This window comes from Leptopilina boulardi, unplaced genomic scaffold (genome assembly GCF_019393585.1).
Source record: "Leptopilina boulardi isolate dan_hultmark-lab unplaced genomic scaffold, ZJU_Lbou_2.1 LbouV2_266, whole genome shotgun sequence".
NCBI classification, from domain to species: Eukaryota; Metazoa; Arthropoda; class Insecta; order Hymenoptera; family Figitidae; genus Leptopilina; species Leptopilina boulardi.
Window position 1 is genome coordinate 2,020,765 of NW_026137825.1, and position 15,892 is coordinate 2,036,656.

Genomic DNA, 15,892 nt, shown 5'->3' on the forward strand with positions numbered 1-15,892 from the left:
CAATTTTTGAAAATCAAAAATTGTAATTTTTATTCGTTACTAAAAAAAAATTTAACATTTTTTTTTTTAATGAGAACGGTATAAATTATTTTTTTTTATAGAAAATTTATTTATATTCATTATATATTAGTACTTCATTTGGTACTTTGGACTTTTCATGTTCGATACTTAATTTAATGGGCAGTTAAAGTGAAGTGTATTGAGAAAATGGCAAGTAGGTCGTGATAGGGGTCAAGAGGCTAAACTCAAAGACGAGAACGATATGAGAATCAAGATGCAGTGTGTCATTTTATAAAGTATTTATATATTTACTATAATTTATATAGTGCTCCAAAAAGGTGGGAGTAAATTGAGTGATTTTATAGAATTTTTTCACCCCTCTATTAATATTCTTTTTCCAAAAGTTGATAAATTATTTAATTTATTGAAAGCGAAAAAATAAATATCGATTGTTGATAAAGCAGATTTCTATGTATTTCTTACTTTTATGTATTGTTTCAGTATTTTAGTTTACATAGTATAGAGTTAAAAATTATAATAGTATTTAATATAAAATTTCATTAAATAAAAGATTTAAAAATTATTTTTTAAATAATATAAAAGAATTATTTTTAAAATATCATCGACTGTTGGTAAAGTAAAATTCTTTGTTATTCACATTTTGTTCTCTTGAAATCTGCTGACGTTAATATGGAAACATGTGCTAGAATGGTAATTTAGAAATCTATTTTAAAATTTATCTTCAAAATGTGCAAATTCATTTACCGACAACAGATAACGAACGAAACGGTCGGTAATTCAGAAATCTTGTATAAAATTTATTTTCAAAATGTGCAAATTCATTTACCGACAGCAGATTACGAAGGAAACGGTCGGTAATTCAGAAATCTTGTATAAAATTTATCTTCAAAATGTGCAAATTACTTTACCGAAAGCAGATAACAAAGGAAACGGTCGGTAATTCAGAAATCTAGTTTTAAATTTATCTTCAAAATGTGCAAATTTATTTACTGACAGCAGATAACAAAGGAAACGGTCGGTAATTCAGAAATCTAGTTTAAAATTTATCTTTAAAATGTGCAAATTCATTTACCGACAGCAGATAACGAAGGAAACAATCGGTAATTCAGAAATCTATTTTAAAATTTATCTTCAAATTCGAAAAAAATAGTTGTGGCATTTACCTTAGACCAAAAAGAACCGAATGCATTAAAATAATTTGAAATACCATTTATAGTTTTTTTTTTTTTTTGTAAAACAACGTAATTCTTCCTCCCAATTATGCGGAATAAAGTATATTTTTTTTCCTATTGGAAAATTATCAAAAGATTTTAAAATGGGATACTTATTATTTTTTTTTTTTTTTGACGAAAATAAAATGCTAATATTCAAGTTTTAAACATTTCCAGTGAATAAATTTTCAATACTCGTTGAGAAAAGTAAACAAAATTTTGAGAAATCTCAGAACTTATTCCTAATTGGCTTAGAAATGTTTCGTTTATTTTCATGTCCATATATGTGAACGAAATGCCAGAAACTGAGAGATGCTTCTCTCTTTATAAATGGAAGTTCCCGTGGAAGATTTTGAATAGTACTTGCTCACAGGTCAGTGGTCTGATAAATACGAGAGAAACTCGCGAGGAGAATCGAAGGAAAGACTTGGTTCCCGGTTAGAGAAACTATTCAAAGGCTATGGTGTAGAAATCGAGTGGTTCTTCCTTAATATACAGATATACATATACGACATTCAAGAGGGGAATCTCTCTCTCTCTCTCTCTCTCTCTCTCTCTCTCTCTCTCTCTCTCTCTCTCTCTCTCTCTCTCTCTCTCTCTCTCTCTCTCTCTCTCTCTCTCTCTCTCTCTCTCTCTCTCTCTCTCTCTCTCTCTCTCTCTCTCTCTCTCTCTCTCTCTCCTTGTTAGTGGACCAGATTCATATAAGTTTTAAGGGTAAAACTTGTAGTTACGGTGGTTAAACGTCGTTAAGAACTTGTCCGCTTCGAGTTTCCGGATATTCAAACCCGATAGAGTTGCCCTGGGGCGAAATTTTGGCCTTCATATATATATACTAAACTGGTTCTAAGAAATCTCCGCCGATACTTCACTATATAAATATAGTTAATATTTATATACTCTTATACTCTGATTTAACCGGGAAAAAAAATACTTCTACTTTAAAAGAAAATAGAAATTTTATTTCTCAAGAATTTTTGAATTTTGTTTTTAATTAGCTACTATATTTTTCAAATATCTAACCTAAAAATGCATATAAAGGCTATTTTGAGCAATATCTCAAATTTTTGCTAAAAAGTAGAATTTTTTTTTTTGTATTTTTAGGTTAGAATACCTAAAAAAAATTTGAACTTTTAGTTTTAATACAAAGATTCTGATTCAGTATGTCCAATACCTTTAAGAAAGTATGGTTTATGTTTTTGCTACTTAATTGACAAAAATCGACGAATTTACAAAAAATTAAAAATTTCCACATTGGATTCGATTTTTAATTTAAAAAATCGATTTTTAAAGAAAAAGTAGTACTTTCAAATGCCGTAACGTTCATTTTGAAATCTTTTTCTTTTTACATGTTTGAAAATCGTAAATATTTTTCAAAATTTTTAGATTTTGTTACGTATTAGTTTCTTGTTGAAGAAATGTCCGAAGTGTGTTAAAAAAAAAAAAAAAAATTGCCATCTACAGGGGATTGTATGTATTTGAAAGTAAATAACGAACCAGTTGGAGGTACATATGAGGGGATATATATATATCTGTTGAAGTTGAGGTAAAGCTCTCTTGGGTTCAGAAACCACAGGCTGCTTCGTGCAAGCTGCGAGTCTCAAGTTTGATGTTGCAACCTGGATACAACTCGGCTTATAAGCACTGAAACTGTGTCACAATTCTCTCTCTCTCTCTCTCCCTCTCCCTCTCCCTCTCTCTACTTATATATATATATATATATATATATAAAGGTGTGGATACTTCTCTAAAACTCTGTTATGTCAAGAGTGTACTCCACAGACTCTAAGGTTCCAAGAAATTAAATCGATGCGCCCATTGTAAAGTGAACGATTCCTCGACTATGAATGAGAACAAAATTTTATTCTATCCTATTTTCATCTTTTTTTATTGTAAAAAAAAAGTTATTGAAATTTTTATACTAACTAAATGTTTATCCCCTTCTTCAATTTTTATTTTAGCAATTACAGTCTGTCCGTCTGTCTGTACTTATATTTCGTGCGCATATAACATTGGTTTTAATTATTATTATTTATTATTATTATTATTATTATTATTATTATTATTTTATGGAAAGACAATGTATATAATGGCAAAAAAATTTATTATTAAAAACGATTTTAAAATTTCAAATCGTATTAGGACATTTTTTTTTATCTTCTTTTTTGCAAGTTTGGCCAAGAAAAAGAAAGTTGAAAGTAGAACGGTTTGCTCAAGAGTTCCCTTTGTTGGAAAGAATCAACTTTTCAAGAAAGCTCTTGAAAAGTTGAAAGCCCCCCCAAGTCTTTCGAAGTTGCAAAACCCAGGAACGTTCACTTGAAACTCAAAGCCAAAGGTGAAAGCAAATAATTGATGATGAGGACCGAGGATTGTTTTCCCAGTTACCAATAAAATATATATATATGTATAGTTGAAAGTCATATTCGCCGTTCTTCGATATTTCGAAAATTTTCTCTTCTATTTTCTCTTTTACCTTCCAACCATTTTCTGTCTCAATTTTTTTTTACCTTCAGTTTTCAAGGGTATGTCCGTTTTAGTTAATTTTAAGTTTTTTAATAGTCGCTCGGCCATTTCATTCGTATTTTGCAACTCGACATGTTAGATATATATATATATATATACACGAACTCTTGATACTGGTTTAACGTCGAGGCGATCGATTGCCAAAGTTAAATTACTTTTCGAAAAGAAATTATTTACTAATCCCGTCTGAGCTGGAAGCTGTTTTATATATATATGCAGGGTCGGATAATTGGATAATTTTGTATATAATATCAAATTGTTAATTAAACCTATTTTGGAACATAATTTGGAACCTATTTTAAAATCTACTTTGAAACTTATTTTGGAACCTATTTTAAAACCTACTTTGGAACCTATTTTGGAACCTATTTTGGAACCTATTTTAAAACCTACTTTGGAACAAATTTTTAAAACTATTTTGTATTTACTTTGGATCTACATTAAACCTTCATAGTACCTACCATGAACCTATTTCAAACGTTATTAAATCTACTAAACCTATTTTACACCTACATAGTAAATAAATTAAACCTATATTGGACCAATTTCAACCTACATTTAAACCCTTATTTAATCTACATTGAACCTACATTTGGATCTATACTTAATCTATATTGGAATCAATTTTAAACCTATTTGAACCTACGTGAAACCTATATTGGACCTAATTTAAACCTATATATATATATATATATATATATATATATATATATATATATATATATAACCTAAATTGAACCTATATTTGGCCTATTTCGACCTAGATTAAATTATTACTAAGTCTACGTTGAGCCTCTATTCAACATACATTGAACCTATATTTATAATCTATACTTTACTTACCTTGAACCTACTTTGAATCTATAATAAAACTATTTTAGACCTCCATACATTGCACCTTTATTGGGACCTATTCCGACATACTTTAAATCCTTAGTAATTCTATACTTTCAACCTTTATTGAACCTACAACGGATTTATTCTATATTAGAATCAACTTTAGATCTAATTTAAATCTACATTGAACCTATTTTGAACCTACATAAAACCTACGTTGGACCTATTTTAACCTGCATTGAACCTATATTTGACCTACTTTTAACCTTCATTGGAGTTATATTGAACCTACAATGATCCTATATTAGATCTATATTAGACCTATATAAGACCTATATTGGAACCAAGTTTAGACCTAATTTAAATTATACTTATTGAGATTTAAATTAAATTTTAACCTACATTGAATATATATAATTGAATTATTATTTATTATTCTTAATTATTTATTATTATTATTATTATTATTGAACCTATATTAGACCTAATTTTACCCTATATTGAATTGACATGGAACTGATATTAGAAAATATTAAATTTATAGCGATAAAAGTGGTATTTTCACTGTTTAAGTAGTATAGCCAAGTTTCAGTCAGACATACGTATAACATCGTAAAGTCTATATGAATAATGCAACCCACGTTTAACGACTTTGAATCAACATCATAAAATGCGTAGGATTTTTTTTAAAATTTTTTTTCTGATTGCAATTTTTACCATATTGTAGAAATTTAATAATATATATTTCAATTTTCAAAAACCAAAATTTCCTTCTTTATCAAAAAAAAGAACAAAAGTAACAAACCGTGACCTGATCTTTACCAACCAATATTATATTATATTATTGTTATATTATAATAATTTATAATATAATAATAATATAATAATAATTATTATTATTATTTTTTAATATATTATATTATATTATATTAATTCCTAATGTTATTAATATATTACGTGAAACAGAATATGATAACAAATTTGAAAAGTAGTTTTAAATGAAATTTAAAGGCAAATATTTGTCCTTCTGAATAATTTTATGACATAAACTTTAATTTCCAAGTTTTTGATTATTCTCTCTCAACTTACATATTAAAACGACTTGAGAAGGTCGTTATAACTTTCGGTGAGTTTTGAGTTGTTAATTTAATTTAAAATAACATCCTAACATTATCTTTCTCTTTGTATGGTATCTGTTTGATGCAGAGAAGGAGAAAATAAGTTTCTTTTTTTTAATATATCAATTTTGAATATAGATAAGAATATTAAAAAATCAAATTTTTCAATTAGAAAAATTATTTTAATATTGAGATAACCTTATTTTTTTTTGATATTATAAAAAATAACAAAAAAAAAATGAAAAGATAATGTCATCTTTTTCTTCTATTTTTCATTGTTTTTTCTTTTTTTTCACTTTACGCTTGTCCTGCTAACACGAGTTTTCATTATACTGAATTTTAAATCTCACCTCAACCAGTCGACATAAATATTCGCTTGCACGAGCACACCATTGTTTTACGCTTTTTTTTCTTTCTCTCCCCCCCCCTCTTACTCTCTTATTTTAATTTAAAACTAATTTGCCTAATAATAAACGTGACAGGTTAAAATAATCCCTGAAAAATTGTAAATTATTTTTTAAAATATAAAAAAGTAGATATAATAAACAATTTTTGAAAATACAAATATATTAAATTAAGTAAATTTTTTTTTTATTAAAAAAATTGTAATATAAAAAAAAACTTTATAAAATACCAAAAGTAAAAGTATTTAAAAAAAAATATTTATATTTATTTTCAATAACAAAATTAGTCTAATTGATCGGCAATTTAATTCGTACTCTTTCATTGCTATAAAGAATATATCATATCATCGTTCGGCAATTAGCAAAATTTGTGAAATAATTGTCAACCTACTGCCAAAATGGAAAATTCAAATATATATAAAGTTCATCAGAGTGGAAATTATATACTCTTGTTTTAATAATTAATTTAACATTGTAAATATTGCTAATTAATTTTTGATATAAATCAATTATATATAGACATTTAAAAAAAAGATAACCTGAACTTAATATTACAAACTTATTTAAAAAAACGAAAAAATTAAAAATTTATTATACTGGAAAATAATGATTTAAAATCGGAACTAAAAAACTGTTTTAATTAAAAAAAATTTAATTATATTCTCTAACTAAAAACAATTTTCCTGTAAAAAAAAACCTTTTACTTATACTTTTTATTAAAACCGTTTTTTTTTAATAATTATTATAAAATGAAAAAAAAATTGTTTTCATTTTATAATTTTTTTTTTAATTACTGTTTTTTTATTCTAGAAAAATATAAATCAACTGTTTCCGATTCCTGGTGGATGTTTTTAAAATATTTGGGATTTCTTTTTTTTAATTATTTTTTTTTTTCGTCATAATAGAAAGATAGCGAACGCTTTTTTTTGTTTCAGGTTTTGCCACCCTGGAAGGCAGCCAAACAGGGGAGTATATCTTTTAAAATTCGTACCAACGAACCGAATGGCTTGGTCATGTACAGCAGAAGTGGAGCACTGAGTCGGGTGAGTGCCTTCATGTTATACTCTTTCCGTTCACCTAAAAATAAGGGACAATGCACAAAAGAAAGATATTTTCGTTGTTTTTTTCTATTTTTTTCTTTTTTTTTTTAGTATTATTATTATCAAGAAAATATACCATTTTCCGGAAAATGAAAAATTCTCGACATTCTTTCTTCTATTCACTTTTCTTATTATATATATATACATATACATAAAAATAAAAATCAAATATAACCTGAAACAATATCATTCTTTTGAAAAAGTTTTCTTGGAATTTAAATTTTTAAAATACAAAGTGAATAAAAATACAGAAAAATCATGGTAAAATTTTTCAAAATAAGAATTTTATTTCTTTTTTGGGGAAATTTTTTTTTTAAATTTGAAAAATTTGAAAAATTTGACAAATTCTGTGAAAAATGAAAAAAAATTGTTTAAACATTTTAAAATTACATAATTTATTATATTTGTTTATTGTATTTTATTTGTTTTATTACTATTTTTTGTTTATTATTATTTATATTTCGTTGATTTATTATTTATAGTCAATTTATTTATTAACATTTTTAAAAATTCCCGCGCATTTTGTTTGAATATTACTTTGACGTGCCATCTAGGGGAATAACCAATTTTTACCGCGAAATTCAAATTTGAATAATAATTCAACAAAGTAACATTTTAGAGAAATAAAAAATATTGTTTTGAGAATTTTATTTATTGTGTTTTATTGTTTATTACTATTTTTGTTTATTACTATTATTGTTTATTATTATTATTATTATTATTATTATTATTATTATTTCGTTGATTTATTATTTATTAATTTAAATATTAACATTTTTAAATATTCCCGCGCATTTTATTTCTGTATTGTATTGCCGTGACATCTAGCGGAATAATCAATTTTTGGCGCGAAATTCAAATTTTAAATTATAATTTCTTAATTTTTTTCGCATTATTAAATTCATAAATCAAATTTTCCACAACAGATTATTAAAAAAAAAAGAAAATTAATTTTACAATAAATTAAAAGAATAGACAACATTTAAAAAATAAATTGCACTAGAGTTGAGCAAAAAAATAAATAAAGCAATATTTTTAAATTAAAAAAAGCAATACTCTAAATTAAAACCGTTTACTTGAGTTGTTTCAGCGAAATAAAAACTTGGTGGAAAGTTGATTAGGAGCAATAAAATGCAATCAAGCGAAACTCCAATCAGTACTTCATTTTTTTTTTTTTTTTTTAAATCTTTGTGGATTTTTTTTTTTTTTTTTTTTTTTCTATTTTTTATTTTTCTTTTTCTAAACAGAAGAATTTATACGATTTCACCAAAAACGAGAGAAGAATTAAATCGCCAATTTACAGACGTGATTGTTGGCCATTATTTTTTTTTATGAAAGAAATTTTTTTTTCTAAATGAAGTGAGAATTTTTTTTTTTTTTTTTTTTTTGTTTGATAAAGAACGTGACTTGATCGACGCATTACCAACAATTACTGTTAAAGTAGTAAATTAAAAAAAAAAATTTTTTTTCTTTTTTTTAAATAACGAGCTTTCAAAATACACGGATGCAATATAAATTTTCGCAAAAGCGGGCAATACATGAAAGTTCCTCGACAACAGTAATTCAATTATCGAGACACAATTTCCCTTCGGTGGGGTGCACCCGACATGGCAAATGAAACGAGAGTCGCTTTTCTCTCGATTTTCGAGGTCCTTTCTCTGTTTTTTAATTCCCTGCAAAATTTAATTAGAGGGAAGGGTGAGTGTAGGAGAGGAGGGGGGGGGGTGGTGGCCTTTAATTGGTTCGTCATTAAACGATTCTCACTATTTATATCAAATCTAATGCGACAATTTATCGTTAAGTGGAAAATCAAATAATTTTTATTTGATCGATTAAAAAAATAATTAATGGGTAATTTATTAAATAGCAGGTAATTATTTAAAAAAAATTTTTTGAATTTAAATTTCCCGCCTTGTTTTGAAATAAAATTTCGGCGCCAAATTTAAATCGATTCCGTTTTTTTCTTTAAAACTAATTTGAATTTCGCGCCAGTTTTAAAATGAAATTTAAATATTTGGTTTTTTTATTAATGTTTGTCTTTTTTTTTTTGCAATTTACAGCCGGACTTGTTTGCCTTTGAAATTTTAAACGGTCACCTCTATCTTCACGCTGATCTGGGAAGTGGGCCAATCAAGGTCAAGGCCTCAAAACCTCGAGTGGACGATGGTGTTTGGCATGACGTTTCATTTCGTCGTGTTGAAAGGGAGAGTCGAGTCACTGTCGATCAAATTCCAATTGAATTTCGCACACCAGGTAAAGCAAAAAAAAACCTAACCTAAAAAAATTCTTTTTTTACACATGTCAAAAAAAAAATTTTTAATGAAAATTCCCAAAAAGAGATTATAAATTTACATAGATTGTAAATTAAAATATTAAATAAAAAAAAATTTCTCAGTCGGTAATGTCAAATTCTAAATTTTTTTAATCAATTTTGGAAAAAAAATTGTTGTGGCACTCATCTTAGATGAAAATTAAACGAAATAATCAAAAATCATGAAAATACGATTTATGGTTTTTAAGAAAATTTGTCAAATAAACATTTATGTAACTTTTATACTGGAAAAAAAGGAATTATTTTTAACTCAAACAAATTGTAGACCATAATGCATAGTAAAATTTGATAGAACCCGGAGGCTAAAATGAAAATATTTATATAGAGTCGTAAATATGATTTATTTAGGGGTTTTCATTTTTTTTTTTTTTTTTTTTTTTACCTTAAAAATGGGGTCGGTGGGAAGGGAGAGCAAAAAGGGAGTGAATACTGAATATGGTAACATATATGTGGTGCTTTATCACTTACACGGTTCACGAGTAAATCCCGTAGCCTTTACCTCAGACACAAACAAGCGCACAGAGGAAGCGAATTCGCGGTTTGCGATCATAATTCATTGTTACACACTTGAGAACACTTATGCCACACCAGGCCAACCATTTTCTGCCCCCAGGATGATGCCGTATTTTGCCAAAGCACCTGACAGCGAATTTGCCAAAAAAAAAAAGAAATCAAAATTAAAATAAAGCAAAGATTTTTCGTCATTTTTTAATAAAAAAAAAAGTAAATGAATTGATTAAAAAAAGTAAAAATTTTGGAACTATTTCCATAAAGTAATAATAGAATATTAAAATAAAAGAAGAGAAAAACAATTTTTCTTAATACGTAATTTTTGTTTAAAATAACAATTTGAATTTGCCGCTAAAACTTTGTATTTCAGTTTGGCGCGAAATTTAAAAATATTTAAATTTGCAATAATAACTAAAAAAAAATGTATATTTTCAAAGTTCTTTTAATTAATGTCTCAAAATTACATTTTTTTAAAAAATTAATTGACTAATTTAGAAAATATTTTTGATACAAAAATGATCAATTTTTTAATATTTACTTTTCTTTGTTATTCTATAGTTTAGACATAAAAATTGATGAAAAGAATTATTTTCTTATAAAAAATAATTTGAAAAAATAATAATGAAAAACAATTAATCAGTTTAGAATAATTGAATCGAATTGAATATTAAAAAAAAATCAAAAGAAAAATTAAATGATATTAAGAAAATGCTATTAATTAATTTTCAATAATTAGCAAAAAAAAAAAAAAAGAAACATAAGAATAATTATTTCTATATTATAATTATAAAGAAAAAAAATACATAAAAGTAAAATAATAATAATTAGAGTCGATAAATGCGAGAGAATAAATTAAAATAAATTAATAGAAGCAATTAAATCAACTTAAATTAATAATTAGAAGAAAATAAGAAAAAATCAAGAAAGAGAAATGCAAAGAAATGTAGATAATAATAATAATAATTATTATTAATGATAAGTAGCAAAAATATAGCGCGCTAAATTATTATTGACAATTATTATTACTATTATTATTTTTATTTTTTTTTTCATTTTTATTCTTATTAATATATTTTTGTTTTTTATAGAAAAAAAATTTTTTTTTTGTTTTTAGAAAAAGGATCAACAAACATTTTTTTGTGTAATTTTGAATTGAAAATTTTTTTTTTCAAAAATATATATCTCTAAAAATTAATACCAAAAATAATAACTATAATTATTAACAGATTTCGAATATACACGCGATGGTGGCGGCACAACCCGTAAATTTTTGATTAACGATAACCGATTAAACGCTCTTTGAACTCAACAAACAATGTGATTTATCAGAATCACTCATCCATGAAGTGAAATGAAATATTTCCCTCTTCCTCGCAAAATTTTATTTTGGTCATCGTTTTACGCTAAAGTGAGAAATTTCACCGATGATTATTACCCACGAACGATTTAATTAATTATACAATTTGTTTTCGTATATACTTTTGCAAGAAAATTGTAAATTTCAATATTATATATACAGGTATATATAATATATACATATATAATTACATGTCATTTCAATTTAAAATTAAAACCAAATTTATTATTGACATGTGAGAAATTATATTTTATTTTTTAAAATTCATATTTAATTTTAAATAAAAAAAAAAAGAAAACCCGTGATTGATTGAATGATTGATGGATTTATAGAAAAATGGACTAATTAATTGATTGATTATTAGATCAATTAATAATTAATTGTAGAATTAATTATTGAATTAATGGATGTAATTAGAATTAATTAATTAATTGATTTATTAATTAGTGAATTAATGGCTTAATAGATAGATTGAATAATTAATTGATTAATGAATTAATTTTCTAATAAATTTATTATTATATTAATTTAATGATTCATTTATTAATGGATATATAAATTAATTGCTTGATTGATTGATTGATTGATTGATTAATCGATTAATAAATGAATTAATTAATTTTTAGCCTAATTAGTGAATTGAGCGACTGATGAATTGATTGCTGAATAAATCGATAGAATGTTTGATGGATTGAATAGTGGATTAATTGATGGATTGATTGGTAGATTGATTAATAAGTAGATTAATTAATAAATTAATTATCTAATGAACTAATTAATTTTTTTAATTCTTGGATTAATTGACTTATTAATAGATTTATAGATTAATTGCTAGAATTATTGATTGATTGATTGATTGATTGAATAGTGGATTAATGGAATTGATTGATGCCTTTAATTAATTAGTAAATTAATTATCTAATTAACTGTCTGATGTATTAATTCATAGATTGAGTGTAAATGAAATATCTAATTCATGACTATTTATAATGTTTGAAGCAACAGAGATAGAGACATACATTCAAATCAATCTACCGTCGGTATAGTAAATACATGTATATATATATATAGTACTGTTATCACGAAATGTTCGTGGAAGCTATGCGAAAGGAAATACAGGCAACGGGGCTAGAGTTTGAGAGGTTTATTAAACCGATAAATAAACAGTAAGCAAGTTCTGCTTGACGAGATCGTTTCTGCCAAGTCGTCAAATTATATGCGCAAACTTTGACGAAATCCCACCAAAATCCCGGGCACTTTTCATGCCATGTCAGCACAAACAGTCAAAGTTGCATTCAGTTTCGAGAGATGTTGCATCCAAGTCCTCTTCGATGTGTGGTGCGCGACTCTATAAGTTATATATATATATATATATGTTTATGCCAAACTTCTCGACAACGATAATATCACATGTATCGATCTTGGTAATAAAAGACGAAACTAACCTCCCCCCTCCCCGCATCTAGTTATTGCACTGAAAATTTAATTTCCTATTAACAAATTATCTTAAATCAAAAAAAAAAAAAAATTAATAATTTTTATTCTGAATGATCACAAAGTGGTATTAAATTAAAAATTAAAAAAGATTTCTTTGGATTTAAAGAAACCAATTTCTTTGACTTGTTTTCATTCTTTCAAAATAAAATTTTACTTCTTTGTTTCTTTTTGCTTCTTTGAATGAAAGAATTAAATCAAAGAAATTTTAACATTGATATATATATATATGATTAAACAAACATTTATTTGAATTAAATAAAATATTTCTTTGAAACGAAGATAATTTTTGTATGAATCAAAGATAATAATTTATTTGAAACAAATAAATTTTCTTTCTATTAAAGAAAAATTTGTCAAAGAAATTGATTGTTTTTAATCAAATTTTTTTCCTGGATGTACCAGTTATTATAAAAGTAAATATAGAATCAAAATTGATAGTTCAATAAATAAACTGAATTAAGGTTAGGTTGCCGACATTACAGTTTACAGAGCCAGGGCCGTAGTTTAAATGTTCATCGGGGTACTTTTGTTCCACAATTGTATTGTCAAAAAAAGTTATTTGTTTTTAATTGTTTGAAAATGTAGAAAAATTTTTTCATTATTTTGAAATAAAAAACAAATTTTAAATTAAAGTTGAGGTTTTTTTTTTTTTTGCGAATGTGTGCATAAAATAGAGAGAGAGGAGGTTTTTTTTTGGGGGGGGGGGAATAGGCAATTATTACAAAAGTCATTTGAACAAATGGTCTCTAATAAATTGTTTTTAGGAATGCTGCTCGTTTCAAATTTCGTGTATTGTTGCGAATGGTCGTCTCGTCAATAACAATATTTCATTTCGCTTTTGCACGAGCCCAATTTATCAGTACGATGACAATGCCCTTTTGAATTCTCTCGCTTGATCCACCTTTTCATAAATTTATTATCTACTGCATTCTATTTCTCATTGAATGATTTCAGTAAATATCCCACTCTTACAATTGTTATATATCAAAAGTAATTAAATATAAAAAAAAAAAGAATTCCAGTGAATCCCGCATATATTGAAAATTTAAAAAAAATTCATTATTGAAATCTAATACAAATTATTTATTTTGAATTATTAATTTTATTTAGTAATTTTTTTTATTAATTTTTATTATAAATAATTTTATAAATCAATTATTGAAATTAATTAAGAAATTAAGAAATAATATTGTTTATTTCAATGTTAATGCTTTCTCCACGAGGAAGCAAATTTTTTTTGCTGATCGTATAAAGAGGAAGCAAAATGTTCATGTAATGAACAACTGAATTTACAACTTTTTTTTTCGTTTTATTTCAGGTGATTCAACGCAATTAGATCTTGACGGATTAATGTATATAGGAGGTGTGGGGGCGCCATTTGCACCCCTGACTGTTCCGCCAGTTTTATGGACCGGAACACTTCGTCAAGGTTACGTTGGTTGCATGAGAGATCTTGTCATCAATAGTCAACCTGTGGATATTGCTGGCTATGCTCAACAACAAGATTCTGGTAAATAAAAAAAAAATTTCCACTATTTTAATATCTTAAGAAATTAAAAAAAAAAATTTTTAACTAGAAACTTCAAAAAATTGGATTACTTATTTAAAGAATTGTTAATTTAAAAAATGGACGCTCTCTGATAAAAGGGACCTTAGATGTAGAAAAAATTTTTAGGTTATGTTTTAAAATTTTTATGGGAAAATTCACAAAGAGGATCTCAACTCTCAAATATAAATGAGTCTTCATTACATTCAAAATATTTAATAAAAACTGATTTTAAATTTACATAAAAGGAAACTTTCAATCAAGGTAAAACTATCGTTAACATAACCTATATAATTCATTTTGTTCAAAGGTCCCTTTCTTCAAAGCACGTAAATTACTTTTAAAAAAGTAATTTAATTACTTTTTCTATAAAAACTCAATTAATTTATAAAACAATATAGGTCCTAATTAAAAAAAAATATTATTAAATTAATACTAAAAATTTTTAATTTAAGAATATAATTAATAAGAAAAATTATTAGAATTTAAAAAAAAATAATTTTCTAATAATTTAATTATTGAATTTATTTCTTAGTTTAAAAAAAGAAAATTGCGACAAAATTGTATTATATTTCACATGAAACAGAGAGATATAACATTTCAATTTTGTGATTTTCATTAAAAAAAAAAAAAAAAAAAAAAAAAACAGAAATGACAGAAAAATAATGAAAATTGGTATCCGTCTTTTATTTAAAGGATTGATTAATTAAGATTCCCTCAGATGGATAATTTATGGTGACACTGTGAATCTATTTTATCGCTTTTCATACACGACTTGAAAGTTTTCTCGTTTTCTCGATTCGGCTTCATTTTGTCCTTCCCTTCCCTCTTGCACAAATAAATTCATTTTATACCGACACTTTTTAAGTTTTTTCCTCATCTCACTTTTTTTTTCTTTCATTTTCATTAAATGAAATTACCTAATTTTATGTCCATCCAAGTTTACAGTTAGTCAAGTTCTTTATATATATATATATATATATATATATATATATACTCGAGATAACGTAGTTCTTGATTAAAAATACGGGAAATTACTCAGAATTTTGAAAAAAAAGACGTCCTTTTTTTATTTTCTCTAAGTTATAAACGTAATTTGATAATTAATTTTTGTACAATCAAAATCAGGCTTGGATAAAATTGAAAGTTTATCCAACAATATTTATTATTTGTCACACAGCCTAATAAATATTTATTTGATTCAAATAAATTTTTATTTGATTTAATTACATTTTCACAGGAAAAAACCTAGTCTCATTTTTGTTGCAAATCAAAATGAGCCAATGCTAAACAACCTAGACAGTGGCGCCTCTAACTTGGTTCATTTTTGTTGCACATAAAAATGAGCCGCCTACACGGCTCATTCTGAGTTCAGTTTTTTTCTGTGTTTATTTAATTTAAATAAAAAAATTATTTGCTCCAAAAAAAGGCTAGAGTAG

General features: G+C 25.4%; 1 protein-coding gene across 1 annotated transcript in view; it reads left to right on the forward strand.

Moving 5' to 3' along the window:
• The window catches only part of LOC127281166 (neurexin-1), a 358,116-nt gene that overhangs the window by 188,724 nt on the left and 153,500 nt on the right, over positions 1–15,892 (forward strand). Inside the window, exons 11-13 of the mRNA XM_051304733.1 lie at positions 7,047–7,154; positions 9,272–9,464; positions 14,226–14,417. Of these exons, the coding sequence (XP_051160690.1) occupies positions 7,047–7,154; positions 9,272–9,464; positions 14,226–14,417 (493 nt within the window). The remainder of the gene's footprint in view (positions 1–7,046; positions 7,155–9,271; positions 9,465–14,225; positions 14,418–15,892) is intronic.